The sequence below is a fragment of the Rhincodon typus genome, chromosome 8, assembly GCF_021869965.1.
Source record: "Rhincodon typus isolate 14 chromosome 8, sRhiTyp1.1, whole genome shotgun sequence".
NCBI lineage: Eukaryota > Metazoa > Chordata > Chondrichthyes > Orectolobiformes > Rhincodontidae > Rhincodon > Rhincodon typus.
The window spans coordinates 72,233,569-72,249,371 of record NC_063339.1 but is presented as its reverse complement, the minus strand read 5'-3'; the positions used below and the strand labels follow the sequence as shown (position 1 = coordinate 72,249,371).

Below are 15,803 nucleotides of genomic sequence, written 5' to 3'. Positions count from 1 at the left end.
CCAGATAACTTCACAGCCTTGCTGTCATTCTGTTAAAATTTAATTTATACATTCTCCTTTGTCTTTCCCTTTGTTTTAATTTTTGCCATCGAGCAAGTAGAACTATGCACAGTACTCCAAGTATGATCTAATAAAAGATCATATAGGAAAGTTTTTTTTTAAATTCATTCATAGGATGTGGGTGTCACTGGCATTTATTGCCCATTGGGCAGTTAAGAGTCAACCACATTGCTGTGGGTCAGGAGTCACACGTAGGCCAGACCAGGTAAGGATGGTAGTTTCCTTCCCTAAATGACATTAGTCAAACAGATGGGCTTTTCCCAACAATCGACAATGGATTTACGGTCATCAGGGTTGGAGGATTTGAGTTAGAGAGAGTGGCTGAATAGGCTGGTGCTATTTTCCCAGGAGTGTCAGAAGCCGATGATACAGAAGTTTATAAAATCATGAGGGGCATGGATAAGGTGAATAGCCAAGATCTATTCCCCAGGCTAGGGGAGTCCAAGACTAGAGGGCATAGGTTTAAGGTGAGAGGGCAAAGATTTAAAAGGAACCTAAGGGGCAACGTTTTCACACGGAGGGTGGTGCATGAATGGAATGAGCTGCCAGAGGATGTGGTGGAGGCTGGTACAATTACAACATTTAAAAGGCATCTGGATGGGTACATGAAAAGGAAGGGTTTAGAGGGATATGGGCAAAATGCTGGCAAATGGGACAACATTAATTTAGCATATCTGGTCGGCATGGACGAGTTGGACCAAAGGATCTGTGTGCTGTACATCTCTGTATACATTATGGAAATCATTTCCCTAATACGCAATCATATTTGTGCAGAAATGAATGCCAGTGCTTTGCTTGGATATGGATGGTCTTGCTAACATGTTTGTCGATGAGTCAAAGTAAGCCCAAAGTCAAGCCCAAAGTAAAGGAGGCAATGAAAATGACCAAACCACAGCACAAAAACCACTACTGGAAACACCCCAGGTTCCAAAGGCCCTGATTGAGGTGTACTTGCTCAGGCACTAGATTTGACCATTAAATAAGATTTTCACTTCATCTTGCAGGGGTTTCTGAATATGCAAGACTGTGGCTCACTAAAGGCATTCACCCTGCTGAGGCAACAGTCACAGGTTAAAGTTCCAGTTCAAAGGTAATGGAGACCGTCATTCCCGTGTAGTGCTGAGGGCATATTGTAATTTCAGAGTTACCTCCTTTCAAATCAGATGTTAAATCAAGATCACATCTTCCCTCCTTGGTGGATGTAGAAGATCCCATGGCACAGATCCAAAGAACAGCAAGGCTGGTACTCTGGCCAATTTTGATCCATCAGGCACAATGGGCTGAATAGTCTTCTGTTGCTGGATTAACTTACCTGCTCCTTATCACACTGCAGTTTATGCAAGTTAACTAGCATCTGCATTTTCTACTTGATAAAGTAAAAACTATACTTCAATAAGATTTGTTAATTAGCTGTGAAACTTTTTTGGGTTGTCTTGCCAGTAATGGAAACCATTATATAGAGTGGAGTTCTTTCATAATCACAACAAAAGAAACAAAAATGAGAGCATCAAAAAAGAAACATTTAAACAGCAGCAATCTTAATACAATATTTTATTACTGCACCATTCCAATACACCTGCCACTTTCACAGGCAAAGTCCCAATCAGCACCAATTTTAACACAGAGTAAATAGCTCAAAATCAGAAAGCAAAATGCGACAAAATTCTCTATAAAGGACAGGCTACATGGTACAGTACAGTAAAACCTAACCATTCGTTTCCCCTTTTAGTGATTCTTAGAGTAAAGGGACAACTAATGATACGGATACAGTATGGGGTCAACAAAGGCTATACCATCACCTTTGCTGTCACCAGTTTCCATTTCTGATCCATGCCAGGCAATATTTACAAAAGCAAGATCCTGCGGATGCTCGAAATCCAAAATAAAACTGGAAAATGCTGAAAGTACGCAGCAGGTTCCACTGAGGGAGAAACAAAGTGATTGTTTCAGGTCGATGAAAAATAAGATGTCTCCAGAGGCAGACTAAGTGGGGATGGCAAAGATACAAACAGCTGCTGTGGGGATTGGAGGAAATGAGTAGAGATTAAGGTCTGAAACTGTTAACGTCCGAGTAAAGCACTTAATCAAGAGCAGCCGTTCCTGAAGCTTTGGCTAAGCTCCATTTGTAGCGTGCAGGAGGGGAAGAGCTGAGAGGTCAGAGTGGTACGGAGAATTAAAGGGACAGGAAATCCGGAGTCTTGGGGGTCACACTTGCAAACTGAATGAAGCTGTCCCAGACAGCTGTCACCCAACCTGCATTTGGTCCCACACCCCTCATCCCGCATTGCGCAGAGGGTCATGCCGAGTAGTGAATACAGTGCACTAAACAGAAGTTGTACAGGTACACTGTACAGCTGCAGGTGATCTCAAGGTGCAGTGCCTCACCTTTCACATCAGCCTTCCACTACCTTCTGAACTCAACATTGAGTTAAAAATTTCAGATCATAACTTTGCCCCTGTTTTGTTTGGGTGGCAGCTATTGCAGAAAACATTGCTTTTCTCACTTACACATCCTCCAGATCCCCTTTTCTTTATTTAGTTGTCCCACTCCTTTTATCTTTCAGCCATTCTTGCCTTCAATCTCTCCTGCTTTCCAGCCCTTTCCTTTCATTCGTTAACTCTCTCCCCCCACCTTCACTTTTCCTTGCTATTGCACCCACTTAAACCCAGCTACTGCTCAGCTCTCTGCCTCCTCGTTCCACTGGAACGTCACCAAGTTGAAACAGTAACTGTTCACAGAATCACAGAATTGTTACAGCACAGGAAGAGGCCATTCAGCCCATTGTACCTGCACCGATTCAATTACCTGAAGCCAATCTCCTGTTTTTACCCCATATCCCTGCGCACCACTTCTACAGTCATAGAGGTAGACAAGACGGAAACTCTTCCATGCTGACCAGATATCCTAAATTAATCTAGTCCCATTTGACAGCATTTGGCCCATATCCCTCTAAAACCTTCCTTTTCAAGTACCCATCCAGATGCCTTTTAAGTGTTGTAATGGTACCAGCCTCCACCACTTCCTCTGGTAGCTCATTCCATACACGCACCACCCTCTGCGTGAAACAGTTACTCCCTTAGGTCCATTTTAAGTCTTTCCCCTCTCACTTAAACCTGTGCCCTCTATTTTTGGACTCCCCTACCCTGGGGAAAAGGCCTTGGCTATTTATCCTATCCATGCCCTCATGATCTTATAAATCTCTATAAGGGCCTCCAATGCTCCTGAGAAAATAGTCCCAGCCTATGCAGCCTCTCCCATAGCTCAAACGCTCAAACCCTGGCAATATCCTTGTAAATCTTTTCTGAACCCTTTTGCAACATCTTTCCTGTAGAAGAACCAGAATTGCATGCAGTATTCCAAAAGTGACCTAACCAATGTCCTGCACAGCCACAGCATGACCTCCCAAATCTTGTACTCAATGCACTGACCAATAAAGGCAAGCATACCAAATACCTTCTTCACTACCCTGTCTACCTGCGACTCCGCTTTCAAGGAACTATGAACCTGCACTCCAAGGTCTCTTTGTTCGGCAGCACTCCCCAAGGGCCCTGCTAAATAGCCATCTAGTACCCTCTATAGAACTACCTCCACCACATTTCCAAGCAGGGCACTCCATATTCTGACTACTCGCTGTGTGAAAAAGGTTTTTCTCCCATCACCCTCATCTCGTTGGCACATCACTTTAAAACTATGCCCTCTCATTTGTTTTTCTTTCACAAGCAGCAACAATTTCTCCCGATCTATCCAACTTATTCACGATTCTGAAAGCCTCTCTCAAATCTCCCCTCAGCCGCCTTCTTTCCGAGGAGAACAGAGCCAACCTCTAACTTTTCCTCAGAACTGAAGTTCTTCTGCCTTTGGATATTGTTCGATCTGCCAAGCATTTCCAGCATTTTCTGGTCTCACTCCAGGCTGCGTTTCAGTCACATTGCTGCAATTGCCAACTTAGGTTGGATGTATTCCTGGAGGTTTCAACCTGCCACATTGCCATGGCAATCAAACAGTCCTTTTTTGCTCTCTCTAACTCTTCTCGTAGAGTCATAGAGAGATATACAGCATGGAAACAGACCCTTCAGTCCAACACATCCATGCTGACTGGATATCCTAAATTAATCTAGTCCCCTTTGCCAGCATTTGGCCCATATCTCTCTAAACCCTCCCTATTCATGTACCCATCCAAATGCCTTTTAAATGTTGTAATCGTACCAGTCTCCACCACTTCCTCTGGCAGCTCATTCCATATACACACACCCTCTGTGTGAAAAAGTTGCCCCTTACGTCCATTTTACATCCTTCCCCCTCACCTTAAACCTTTGTCCCCTAGTTTTGGATGCCCCTACCCTGGGGAAAAGACCTTGACTATTCACCCTATCCATGCCCCTCATGATTTTAGAAACCTCTATAAGGTCACCCCTCAGCCTCCCTCGCTCCAGGGAAGATAGCCCCAGCCTATTCAGCCTCTCCCTTTAGCTCAAAACCTTCAACCCTGGTAACATTCTTGTAAATCTTTTCTGAATCCTTTCACATTTAACATCTTTCCTATAGAAAAGTGACCAGAAGTGCATGCAGTATTCCAAAAGTGGCCTAAACAATGTCCTGTACAGTCGCAACATGACCTTCCCACTCCTGTACTCAATGCACTGACCAATAAAGGTAAGCATACCAAATGCCTTCTTCACTATCTTATCTACCTGTGACTCCACTTTCAAGGAGCTATGAACCTGCACAACAAAGTCTCTTTGCTCAGCAACACTCATCGTGATCTTACCATTAAGTGTATAAGGCCTGATGACAAATAAAGGAAAGTGCACGTACAGAAAATCAAATCGAACATACTCTCCTCTTTAATGCCCTAATGATGTTTCCCATGAGTTGCTCACTTTTCAATGGATGGAGATTGCAGGGCAATCCTGGACATTGGACGACTCTGTGTAGTCTTCAATAAGTTGCTCCTCAACTATGAGCCTGGATAGCAGGAGCTCGGAGGGTGAGCCAGTAGGTGAAGGATCGGTCAGAGAGTTCAGCAGCTGAGTGCCATGGTTACGTGTTGCGGTAGGTGGGAGAAGGACCATTAATGAAGTGTTGAGAAGCATCCCCTGTTCCCTGCCCTCTCTATCCAGATGCCTGCTGGATGAATGCCCAAACAGACTGTGGGTGAAACCAGAAGTGCCAACTTAATTCTCTAAGTGTATCCTTACATTCCTTTCTGCGTTTTGTACTTATCTAGGTTTTGCTCAAATACACACATGCTATTTACCTAAACTACTTCATGTCATACCATGTTCCATATTCTCCCTATCTTGGGACGAAGACTTCAATTCTTTATTCCTTATTGTATTTATTAATGACTACCTTAGATTTTTTTGGCCCCAGCTTTGAACTTTCCCTCAAGTACAAACTTTCTCTGTCTATATCTGATGTATTGAATGCATAAGATCATAAGATAAAGGCGCAGAAGTAGGCCATTCAGCCCTTTTATATTTAAAGAGGCTTTTGCATCTGACTTGATATTACTTACAAGTTTACAATCAACATTATTTTCTTCCTCTATTATTTTTTGTTTTTTTGTGGTTTTTAAAACATTCCCAGTCCTTTAGCTTACCACCAATCTTTGCTACATTGTGAGTTTTTTTTCTTTCAGATTGATGCTAACCTTACCTTCACTGGTTAACTATGGTTGGCTTATCCCCTTCCTAGAATCTTTCTTCCTTGCTGGAATATATCTTTGCCATGAGTCATCAACTATTTTCTTAAACATCCGCCATGTGTTTCCACTGTCTCTGCTGCTAAATTCCTCTCACAATCCACTCCAGCAAGCTCAGGCCTCATTCTTTTCTAATTGCCCTTATTTGAGTTTTATCGCAGTTGTCTCTAACCCGAGCTTCTCCCTCGCAAACCACATGCTAGATTCTACCATTTTATGGTCGCTGTTTCAGAGGACACCTTGTATTCTGACATCATTTTTTAAACACATCTCATTACACATTATCAGATCCAAAACAGGCTAATCACTAGCTGGATCCACAACATATTGTTCTAGGAAACCATTCCGAGTACACTCTATGAATTTTTCCTCATGGCTACTTCTACCAATCTTATTTTTCCAATCTACATGAAGATTAAAGTCATCCATGATTAATGTACTGCCTTTTTTACACACCTTCATTATATTCTGATTTATTCTCTATCCTACCAAACAGCTACTGTTTGGATCTGTAGACTACTCCTATCTTCTTCCCATTATTTCTTACATCTATCCATATGGAATCTACATCTTTCAGTTCAAAATCATTTCTTGCTATCGTTCTAATTCTATCCCATATTAACAAAGCTACCCCACCACCTTTCTTACTTACCTGTCCTTTTAAAAGTTCACATACCCCTGAATACTTAGTTCCCTTTGTAAATATAAAGACATCCATCAGATTACCTCCTCATTCTTCTGTTTGCAAAAATAATCATATCCTCTCAGCCTATTTTCAGGATTGTAAATCTTACATCTTCACCAGTACTTTTATATTTCTCTTGTAGAGACAGAACTCTACGGAACTGAGTGTAATCGAACCAAACATCTCTACAAATTTAACGTAACCTCTCTGCTTTACATGGATATTTTCAGTGTTCAGAATTGTTAGTTCACACCTCTGGACCTTGAGCCAAATGGCCCAGAAGTAGGGACACTACCACTGCACAGCAAAATCCCTGCTTTTAGAGCTTTACCCTGAGCATCTAGATGACCAGACCAGTGACAGTATCACTGTGCCACTGTCACCTTCGCACGCTTTACTATTAGAGTCGAGAATGTACACCAGTGGTTTGTTTGTATTCTTGACTGACTTATTAACACTTGTGCGTCAAATGAAAAAACTCAGGGCAATGGAGATGATCAAAAGCTAAACATAGCAATTTAGGCTATTCAGGAAGCATCCTATATTCAGGATCTGGGAACAAATTACTACAGAAGCTTGAATCTGCACTGAAAACAACAAATGCTGGAGATCACTGTGCGTCAGGCAGCATCCAAGGAGAGAGAGGAGGCTAATATTTTGAGCAAAACAGTAGCTTGCTCTCTCTCCATGGATGCTGTCTGACCCGCTGTAATCTCCAGCATTTGTTGTTTTCACTATATTCAGGATCCTCTGACTGAGATGTTTTTGACCTCTACTGGGCTTGAACTATAAATAAACTTCCAGTTTTCTTCACTTTTCATTGGAATTACACTACACCCTCTTCTGAGTCAGAATATCATGGGTTCAAATCTGACTTCAATGCCTTAAGCCCAAATCGGGGCTGACACCCTACAGCAGTCCTGAGGAAGTGTTGCCACGCTGGTGGTACCATCTTTCAGGTGAGACCCTGAATTCAATCCCTACCTGTTCTTGCAGGCAATTGTAAGACTCTATACCACTATTCTGAAAAGTCTAGGGGAGTTGTCCTTGCAAATATAATCTCTGAACCAATTAACCACTAAAAGCTAATTACTATTTTGTATAGAATATTAGTTAGGGACTGGATTGATTGGGTTTGTATTTAGATAAGAAGTTATATGATAGGTTTGAGGATGATATTTGATGTAAGCTGGGGCCTGAAAAGGATGAGGTGGGGTGCTAGGTTGCAAAATGCATCGGGGTTTAAAAAAATTGATGGTTCTTTGGGGTTTCAGATATAGATGGGTACAGGATGGGTTAATCAAAATGATATTTTGTTTAGATTGGATGTGAAGGTATAAGGATTGGACAATTGCAGTGTTAGAATTGGATAAGAAAGAGGTCAGATTGTGGTTGTGTGACTTTGGGGTGTAACAATGCTGAGCTTTAAAAGGTTATTTTGTCCACTTTTTTAAGTGAGATTGAATAAGAGATGTCAAGTAGTCTGTAAGAAAGTAAACAGCTTGCAAGACCTTGGGGTTTCTTTTTAAAGTTGGAACAATAGAAGCAACCTGAGTGGGTGTGGTCAAGCTCTCACAAAACCAGGATCTTTAACTTTCAGCAGTTGCTGATGGGGTCTTGAAGAAGTGAAAGCCATGTTTTTCTTCTCTAGGTTACAGCCAATAGCTGAGTGTTCTCTGCTACTACAGGAGCTGCATGTGAGACAATCTGTGTTTTGAATATGCCTTTTTCCAAGGGTGTGTTTATGGGATGTTACTATATTGGAACAGTTAATTAGTAATAGTTACTGTATCTATTATTCTGTTAAGTTTTCCAATATTAAGTTATTCCAATCTTTCTTTCTTTTGTTGTATTTTAACTATAGTGGATGAATAAAGCGTGTTTTGCTTTAAATTCAGTAGCTTGACCAATCAAATTGCATCTGGAACGCAACACCTTATATTTACCTTTAAAGTAAGAAAAAGTTAGGGTCTAGGCTATCTTCTGAATATTTTGTTGGGGTTTGGTCTGTCCATAACAGAGGTCACAGCTACTGATATCTGAAATGAAAAGATGCTCCCAATAAACAGAAAACTTAAAAACAAGGTTCAACAATTTTGAAGAAGTGTTTCAACTTAATGGAAAATTTGAGCATAATTTATCGTAGGCGGCAGAAATCTCGCCTTCTGCCTAGTACCAACGTCAAGCCACCTCTGTTAAGGAAGGCTGGTCTGCATTAAACATCAATTAATCAGGCATTTAACTGAGGCAGAGGCAGGTCATCCCTAGCATCATGGACACCAACGGGACATAAATCCCAGCCGCCAACCAACAAGAGGCTGACTGCTCCTAATGTTCAACAGCACCACTTGGGACGCAATGCTTTGACAAAGAAAGCCTGGATGTGCAAGAATACAGAATTAAAGGAGCAATTAAAAGAGAATATGAAAGGTCATGACAGTGGAGTGACAGGGTGGGGCAAGGCCATGGAAGCTTGCTAACAGGATGAAGACAACCACCACCTAGGGACTGTAACGCAATAAGGATTTTGCAGCTTTGGCTGTCACAGTAGTTTGTGTGGATTAATTAATAGTTTTGCATGGAGAAGCAAAGTGAGTATGTTGAACATTTCGGCAAGAAAAGGACAATTTGAGAGGACGGGAATATATAAGCAGCACGATTGCGAAGAACACAATGTGACTCATGTAATTGCTATCATTGCTACGTGTGTGCCTACAATCTTGCCTGGTGGGCACAATGTTGGGAATGCTACTTCAATAGTCTGCTTTCTTATCGCATCAAACAGATAGCACTGTGGACAGAGTCTAAGTATGGTGACAAAAATGCAGAATTCCTGTCCTGCCTTTGATCTTTTTTCTGTGTAAAAATCAGATTGTGAATGGAGATGTTTTGACTGGGAGAGGGAGGAGAGGAAGTCCCAGCTGATGTTGGTTTTGTCAACCCTTCAATGTCTTAAAGGTCAGTTTCAGGATGTAAAACTACACTGTCAAGACTGATGCACACACTCAACCTGAGAAAATATTGAGACAACATCCTGCCTTCTTAGGCTACTTCCAAGGGCATTTAAGGGTTTGACATGATACTGGAGTCACATATGTAGGACGGTTTCTCGTCAAGTTTCGAACAACAGTCCAACAACCTCCCAGTCACTTTTCTCTCTTACTGTACCGATTTATTTCCAGACTTTTAAAAGTTCTCCAATTATCACAATGGTACCAAAACTCACCTCCTGTGGATTACCAGTGCACTAGCAATAACAGTAATACAAAGGATGTGTTCTTAACTATGACAGCTTTAGTTAATCCAGCAACCATCTCTCCAGAGTTCTTGACAAACATCCAACACCAAATCTATACATTGTTGGTGAAGGTATATTTATTGTACATGTCCACTCTTTTAAAAATCCTTAAATAAAATTTGTTAACGAACCAAGAAACCCTGAAAGTGGCACTGCAGAATAGGATAATAGAATCCCATAGAATCACCATAACAAAGAGCAACTTTCAAAGAAAACTTACACTTAAATTAAATAACATTCTGGAGGTGGGGAGGGGGAGGAAGAGATGAAGCACTCCAGCCCCAATAGTCTAGTATATACTGTATGTATATGTGTGCTCTCTCTCATCATCCCGCTCACCATCCCTCCCATCATCCCTGACCCACATGACATCAATCCACTTAGAGACTAGACAGCAGATGCTTCTTATGAAACTCAATCCCTGAATGAATCAACATTCCTATAATGCAAATAAATATCGAAGGGAAGGACTGGGATTTGGGAAAATGGTAGTTGGGTGGGGAATCAATCTGAGAGACTCCTTCCCCAAACACACAGGATATGGTGCATTTCTGTGAGGTGGTCACACCTGCAATGCTAACCAGATAAGGCCGCCACATCAGATTTCAAAATGGAACCTTAACCTGAGGAACAGCAAATTCCCATCTTTTGGGTCTGTTTACTGATTACACATTCCTGAGTTTGGATGGTAGCACTCCCATTCACCACTCCACCTTATTTCCCACTCATTTCCAGCCTTTACAGTACCTGAGTTAATTTCTCTGTTCACTCGCAATCTGAATTAGCTGTCACACCAACCACACCTTTCAACAATCTGCACTCAGCACATCCATTCACTGTAAACCTAAAAATTCAAACTTATTGCACGAACTTTATTTGATCAAAACTGACGTAAGTGGACCAGATAAAGATTTTTTTTCTGTGAAGACTTTAGCAGCTTGGGTGAATTAGGTTAGACCAGAGTTAACGTGGAGCTGGAGGCAGCGGGCCAGGCAGCATCAGAGAAGCAAGAAAGTTGGCGTTTTGGGTCGGGACCCTTCTGCAGAAGTCGGGGAGGGGTAAGGGAGCTCCAAAATAAATAGAGGAGGGGTGGCACTGGGGAAGGTGGGTGGAATGGTGATAGGTGATTGCATGTAGGGAGTGGTGGGGATTGGTCAGTGTGGTGGGAGGGGTGGATAGGTGGGAGAGAAGATGGACAGGTTGTGTCAGGTTGTATCAGGTCAAGGAGGTGGGGATGAGAGGGAGGGTTGGTTATGAGATGAGGCTGGGGGTGGGGAGATTTTGAAACTGGTAAAATCCACATTGAGACCATTGGGTTGCAGGCTCCGAAGGCAGAATATGAGGTGTTGCTCCTCCAGTTTCCGGTTCCCACTGCAACCCTCTGGTAATCTCTTCGGCCCTGAATAACTCTATTTATTTCAGAGCTCCCTTTACCCTCCCCCATTTCTGAAGAAGGGTCCCGACCCGAAACGTCAACTTTCCTGCTCCTCTGATGCTGCCTAGCCCACTGTGCTCCTCCAGCTCCATACCATGTTATCTCTGACTCCAGCATCGGCAGTTTTTACTATCTCTAGACCAGAGTTAAGACATTCCAGTGTTTAAACAGTAACTTTGAAACTAAAAAAAAGGATCTACAGCGACTGTGTGCTGTATAGATTGGTCCTGTGAGAAAGGATCTTGGCCATATTACATGGAACAACAGATATCCCTTCCGTAGCCGAGGTTTAGTAGCTGCCAACACTTCATATCCATTAAAAGTAACACAGGGCCTTACAAACACTCAGCAAAGTTACCAACTAAGTTAAGTAGAACGTATTAAAGCCTGATAAAGGCAACTATTAAAGACACCGTTTACTCAATTGTTCGATCGTGCTCTGTACCTTTTAAACATCAAAGCATTACATACATGGTATGATGCACAACTGACTGAATCTCCTGCAATATAAAGCTTTTTTTTTAAAAAAAGGCAGAGTTTGGGTTAGTGCCGAAGATTAGCACAGAGGTTCAGAGAGGGAACTCGCCCGACCTACTTTTTGTCCAGGTGGGCATGCAGTTCTGCCTCAAGGGCCATCTTATCGAAAGTCCTCGTGTTTATTTCCGAGCGCACCTTATCTCGGATTTGGAAGGAGGCCCTGGCCAAGGATCGTGAGTTCTCCAGAGAAATCTGCCTTTCCCTGAAGATGCGCTCGCTTTTCTCCAGTTTTTTTGTGATGGAGTCCTGGATCTCCCTTCGCTTGCACTCCTCGTCTTCCTGCAGTTTCATTTTGTTGAGCCGGTGGATCCTCTCTCTCTCCACCCGGCTCTCGCCAGCCCTGCGGGATATCTGGTTGATCTTTTCCTGGGCGACCTGCGTTGCGTGCTGGAGCTTCCTCTCCGCAGCCCGAGCCAAGGCTTCCAGGTGTTCCTGGTGCTCCTTCTCGTGCTGCTCGGCGGCTGTCCTCGCCCGCCGGATCTGCAATTCCTCCCTCGTTGCCCTCTCCTTCAACTCCCGATTTCGCTTCTCCATCAGCTGTTCGTAGTTCTCCTGAGACCGGGCCAGCTTCTGCTCCAGAGACATCCTCAACACCTTCTTCTCCATCTCCATTTCCTTGGAGATCTCCTTCAGGGCAGCCTCGTGCTTCAGCCTCTCCACCACGTTGGCCAGCTTCTTCTCCTTGGCCTGCTTCTCGTCCATCTCCACTTTCTTCTGCTGGGCCAGGCTCAACTTCTGGTGCAAGAGCTGGTCCCTCAGCTTGAGGTCCGATTGCTCTTCCAGCTCCCTGGCCCTCAGGTGCTCTTCCTGCTGCATCTTCTTCCCCAGCGCCTCGAGCTTGGCATGCTCCCGCTTGCCTCTCCTCTGCCGCTCCTGGCTGCCCGCCAGCAGCCTCCACTTCTCCTCCTGCAGGAAGGACTGCTGCTGCCGGTGCCTAGCCGCCTCCTCCTGCTCCTGGCTCAGCTTCGAGCGGCGCGCCTCCAGCGTGCGCTCCCACATCCTCCGGCACTGCAGCAGCGCTCTCTGCCTCCCGCGCTCCTCCGCCTCCCTCCTCGCTGCCTCCCTACTCCGGCGCGCCTCCCACTCCACGTGAGTCCGGTGGCTCCGGCCGCTCATCAGCGCCTCCTCCTGGCGCCTGGCCAGCATGAGGGCGGCAATCTTCCTGTCCCGGTCAGACACCTCGACGTGCCCCTTCTGCTTGACCTCCCGGACGATCCGGGCCACCTTCTGAGCGGTCTGAGGGGACTGGCACAGGTCGCCCAGGCTCAAGCTCTTGCCTAGGCTGGCACCAAGTGCCTTGCCCCTGGGGCTCGCCCTAAGCAGCCAGCTGTGCCCATCCTTGGCGGCGTCGCCACTGAAGGAGGACGAGGAGGCTCCTGAATCCGAGGAGGTCACCGTGGAGCGGCTGCCCGGCTTCTTCTGCAGCTGGTCCACGGACTGACTCCTGCTCAGGTCCAAGGGTTGGCTTTTCTGGGCCCTGCTGGAGGATGGAGAAGGGGGGAGGCTGTTCCTGACCACTCCTGTCCTCCTCCTCCTCCTCCTCTCCTCCTCCTCCCGGATGATCTTCTCCCTCTCCTGCCTGCAGTCCCTCAGCTTCCTCCGCCTGTCCCTCTCGAAGACCTCGTACAGGCCGCTGGCCACCCTCATGGAGCGGCCTGGAGCCTCCCGGGCGAAGTCGTTGACGTTCCTATGGAGCAGCTCGACCGGCCTGACCCCGCAGCGGGCGCAGGCTTCCAGCGAGCGGGGGCTGGTCAGCACATAGCGGCTGCCCTCCGCCTCCGAGCTGTCGAAGTTGTCCAGGTCCAGGCGGAACAGCGGCGACTCCTGGCGCCTCGGCATCCCGCCCGGCATGGCCGGGGCCCCCGGGGGCTCGGCGCTACCGTTCCCGGCCTCTTCCACCATCCCGCCGGCGGGTTCGCTGAGGGAGCCCATTCCTCATGCAGCAGGGACCGGGTTCTGCAGCAGGGATACAGGCTCCTGCTTCCAGCCCCGGAAGGTGCACATTGACACAGCGATTATATAACCTCAGGCAGCAAGGAAACAGGGGCATTTACCATCCATTGAACAGCTCCCTCTCCATTCATTCCTCTCCTCTCTCAGTATTCCCTTTTTTTCTCTCTGGATTCCTCTTCTCTCTGTATTCCTGTTTTCCTCACTGTTTTCTTCTCGCTGTATTCCTGTTTTTCTCTATATTCCTTCTCTCTGTATTCGTTCTTTCTCTGTATTCCTTCTCTCTCTGGATTCTTCCTCTCTCTGTGTATTCTTCTTTTTCTCTGTATTCCTTCTCTGGATTCCTCCTCTCTCTATTTTTTTTCTGTATTCCTTCTCTCTCTGTATTCCTCCTTTTCTCTAATCTTGCTCCTCCTTTTCTGGGTATTCCTTTTTCTGTTTTTCTCCTCTCTCTGTATTCCTTCTCTCTCTATTCCCTTTTCTCTATATTGCTCCTCTTTTTCTCTATATACCTCCTTTATCTCTGTATTCCCTCTTTCTTTCCCTGTATTCCTTCTCTCTCTCTGAATTCCCCCTTTTCTCTGTTTTCCTGTTCTTCCTCTGTATCAAAGGATCAGAGACTTGCCCCTCACCTCCGGCACCCCTCTTCAAACGCTGCAGAGTGTGTCCCCACCTCCTCCAGGAGACAGTCTCCGGGCCGAATGGCAGCAGGCGGCTGAAGGTTTTTTTCTGTCTGTGTGTGTGGTTGGGCGGAGCGATGTGGGTCACAGCCGCGCTCCGGAATCATTGCCGCAGCATCCCGGGCCCACACCAATGCGATGCTCAATGTGTCTGTCTCTGCTTCCCCACCCACTACGCAGCCCTTCTCTTTCGGCTCCCTCACTCCCACCCCCGCCGGATTAACCCTTCACCGCCAGATCTAGCCTGATCGTACTGCACTCCTCAGCTCCACTCACTCTCCTCCGAATCTCCTCACTCCCCTTCCCTCTCCTCCAAATCTCATCTCCCTCCTCCTCAGTCCTCCAAATCCCCCCACGTCCCTCCCTTTCCATCACTTGCCCCCATCACTCCCCTTTCTCCAAATCTCCTCACTCCCCCATGACTCCTCTTCCTCCTCACTGCTCTAAATCTCCTCATATCGTTATTCCTCACCCTCCTCCAAATGTCCTGACTCTTTCTCACCCCTTTCTCCTCCCCATCCTCCAAATCAGTGCAGTCCTCCTTCAAATCTCCTTATTCACCTTTTCCTTTTACCCTGTTCCTCAATCCCATCTTCCGTCTTGACTTTGGGGCTGCACTCTCTTCCTTTCTTTTCTCCCCTCTTCCTTGGGCTGTCACTCTCCTCCTGTATTTCTTCCTTAACCCCCTCCTCACCCATCGGCATCACCTTCCTTCCTCCCACCTTCTCCTCCTCCAGCTTCCACCCCATCTGGAGTACTGTCATACTGGGCTCAAAATGTTAACTCTATTTTCTCTCTCCACAGATGCTGCCGGACCTGCTGAGTTTCTCCAGCACTTTCTGTTTTGTTTCCAATCTTCAGCATCCACAGTTCTTTGCTCCATTCCGTCTTTTCTTCCACAGTCTTCTCCACCATGACCTTGGCTCCCCTACTCCTCGGCTGTAAGTCCCCAAGACACTTCACAGCAACATTTTCAGGCTGAACTTGATAGTCACTTCTGGAGCAAAGAGGACAGGTCTGGGTGGCATGGTGGCTCAGTAGTTAGCATTGCTGCCTCACAGCACCAGAGACCAGGGTTTGATTCCACCTTTGGGTAACTGTCTGTGCGGAGTTTGCACATTCTTCCCACATCTGCATGGCTTTCCTCCAGGTGCTCCAGTTTCCTCCCACAGTCCAAAGATACGCAGGCTAGGTGAATTGGCCATGCTAAATTGCCTGTAGTGTTCAGGGATGTGTAGCTTAGGTGGGTTATAGGGGGATGGGTCTGAGTGCAATGTTCCGAGGATCAGTGTGGACTTGTTGAGCCAAAGGGCCTGTTTTCACACTGTAGAGATTCTATGATAGGTGACTAAAATTGTGTTAAAGAGCACACTAAAGGAGTACAAAGTAAACTGAGAGGTTTAGAGTGGAATTCCACAGTTTACCATTCAGGCATCTGACAATGGCAGGGAAA

The 15,803-nt window shown here is 45.7% G+C and overlaps 1 protein-coding gene across 1 annotated transcript; it reads right to left on the bottom strand.

Moving 5' to 3' along the window:
- Window positions 1-11,732: 11,732 nt before the first annotated feature.
- On the bottom strand, window positions 11,733-15,048 carry LOC109928277 (coiled-coil domain-containing protein 177). The gene is made up of 3 exons (XM_020528270.2): window positions 14,912-15,048; window positions 14,726-14,788; window positions 11,733-13,551 (listed from the first exon to the last, which is right to left on the bottom strand). Exons 1-3 carry the CDS (start codon window positions 15,046-15,048, stop codon window positions 11,775-11,777), a joined length of 1,977 nt encoding a protein of 658 aa, XP_020383859.2. The 3' UTR covers window positions 11,733-11,774.
- Between the last annotated feature and the right edge of the window lie 755 nt (window positions 15,049-15,803).

What these genes read in the sequence shown, in the direction of transcription:
- LOC109928277 (XM_020528270.2), bottom strand. Translation starts at nt 15,048, where the DNA reads ATGGGTGAGGAGGGGGTTAAGGAAGAAATACAGGAGGAGAGTGACAGC. An exon ending in GAACAGGGTAAAAGGAAAAG is followed by an intron (nt 14,789 to 14,911) that starts GTGAATAAGGAG and finishes GATTTAGAGCAG; the next exon opens with TGAGGAGGAAGAGGAGTCAT. An exon ending in AAGGGGAGTGATGGGGGCAA is followed by an intron (nt 13,552 to 14,725) that starts GTGATGGAAAGG and finishes CGGGATGCCGAG; the next exon opens with GCGCCAGGAGTCGCCGCTGT.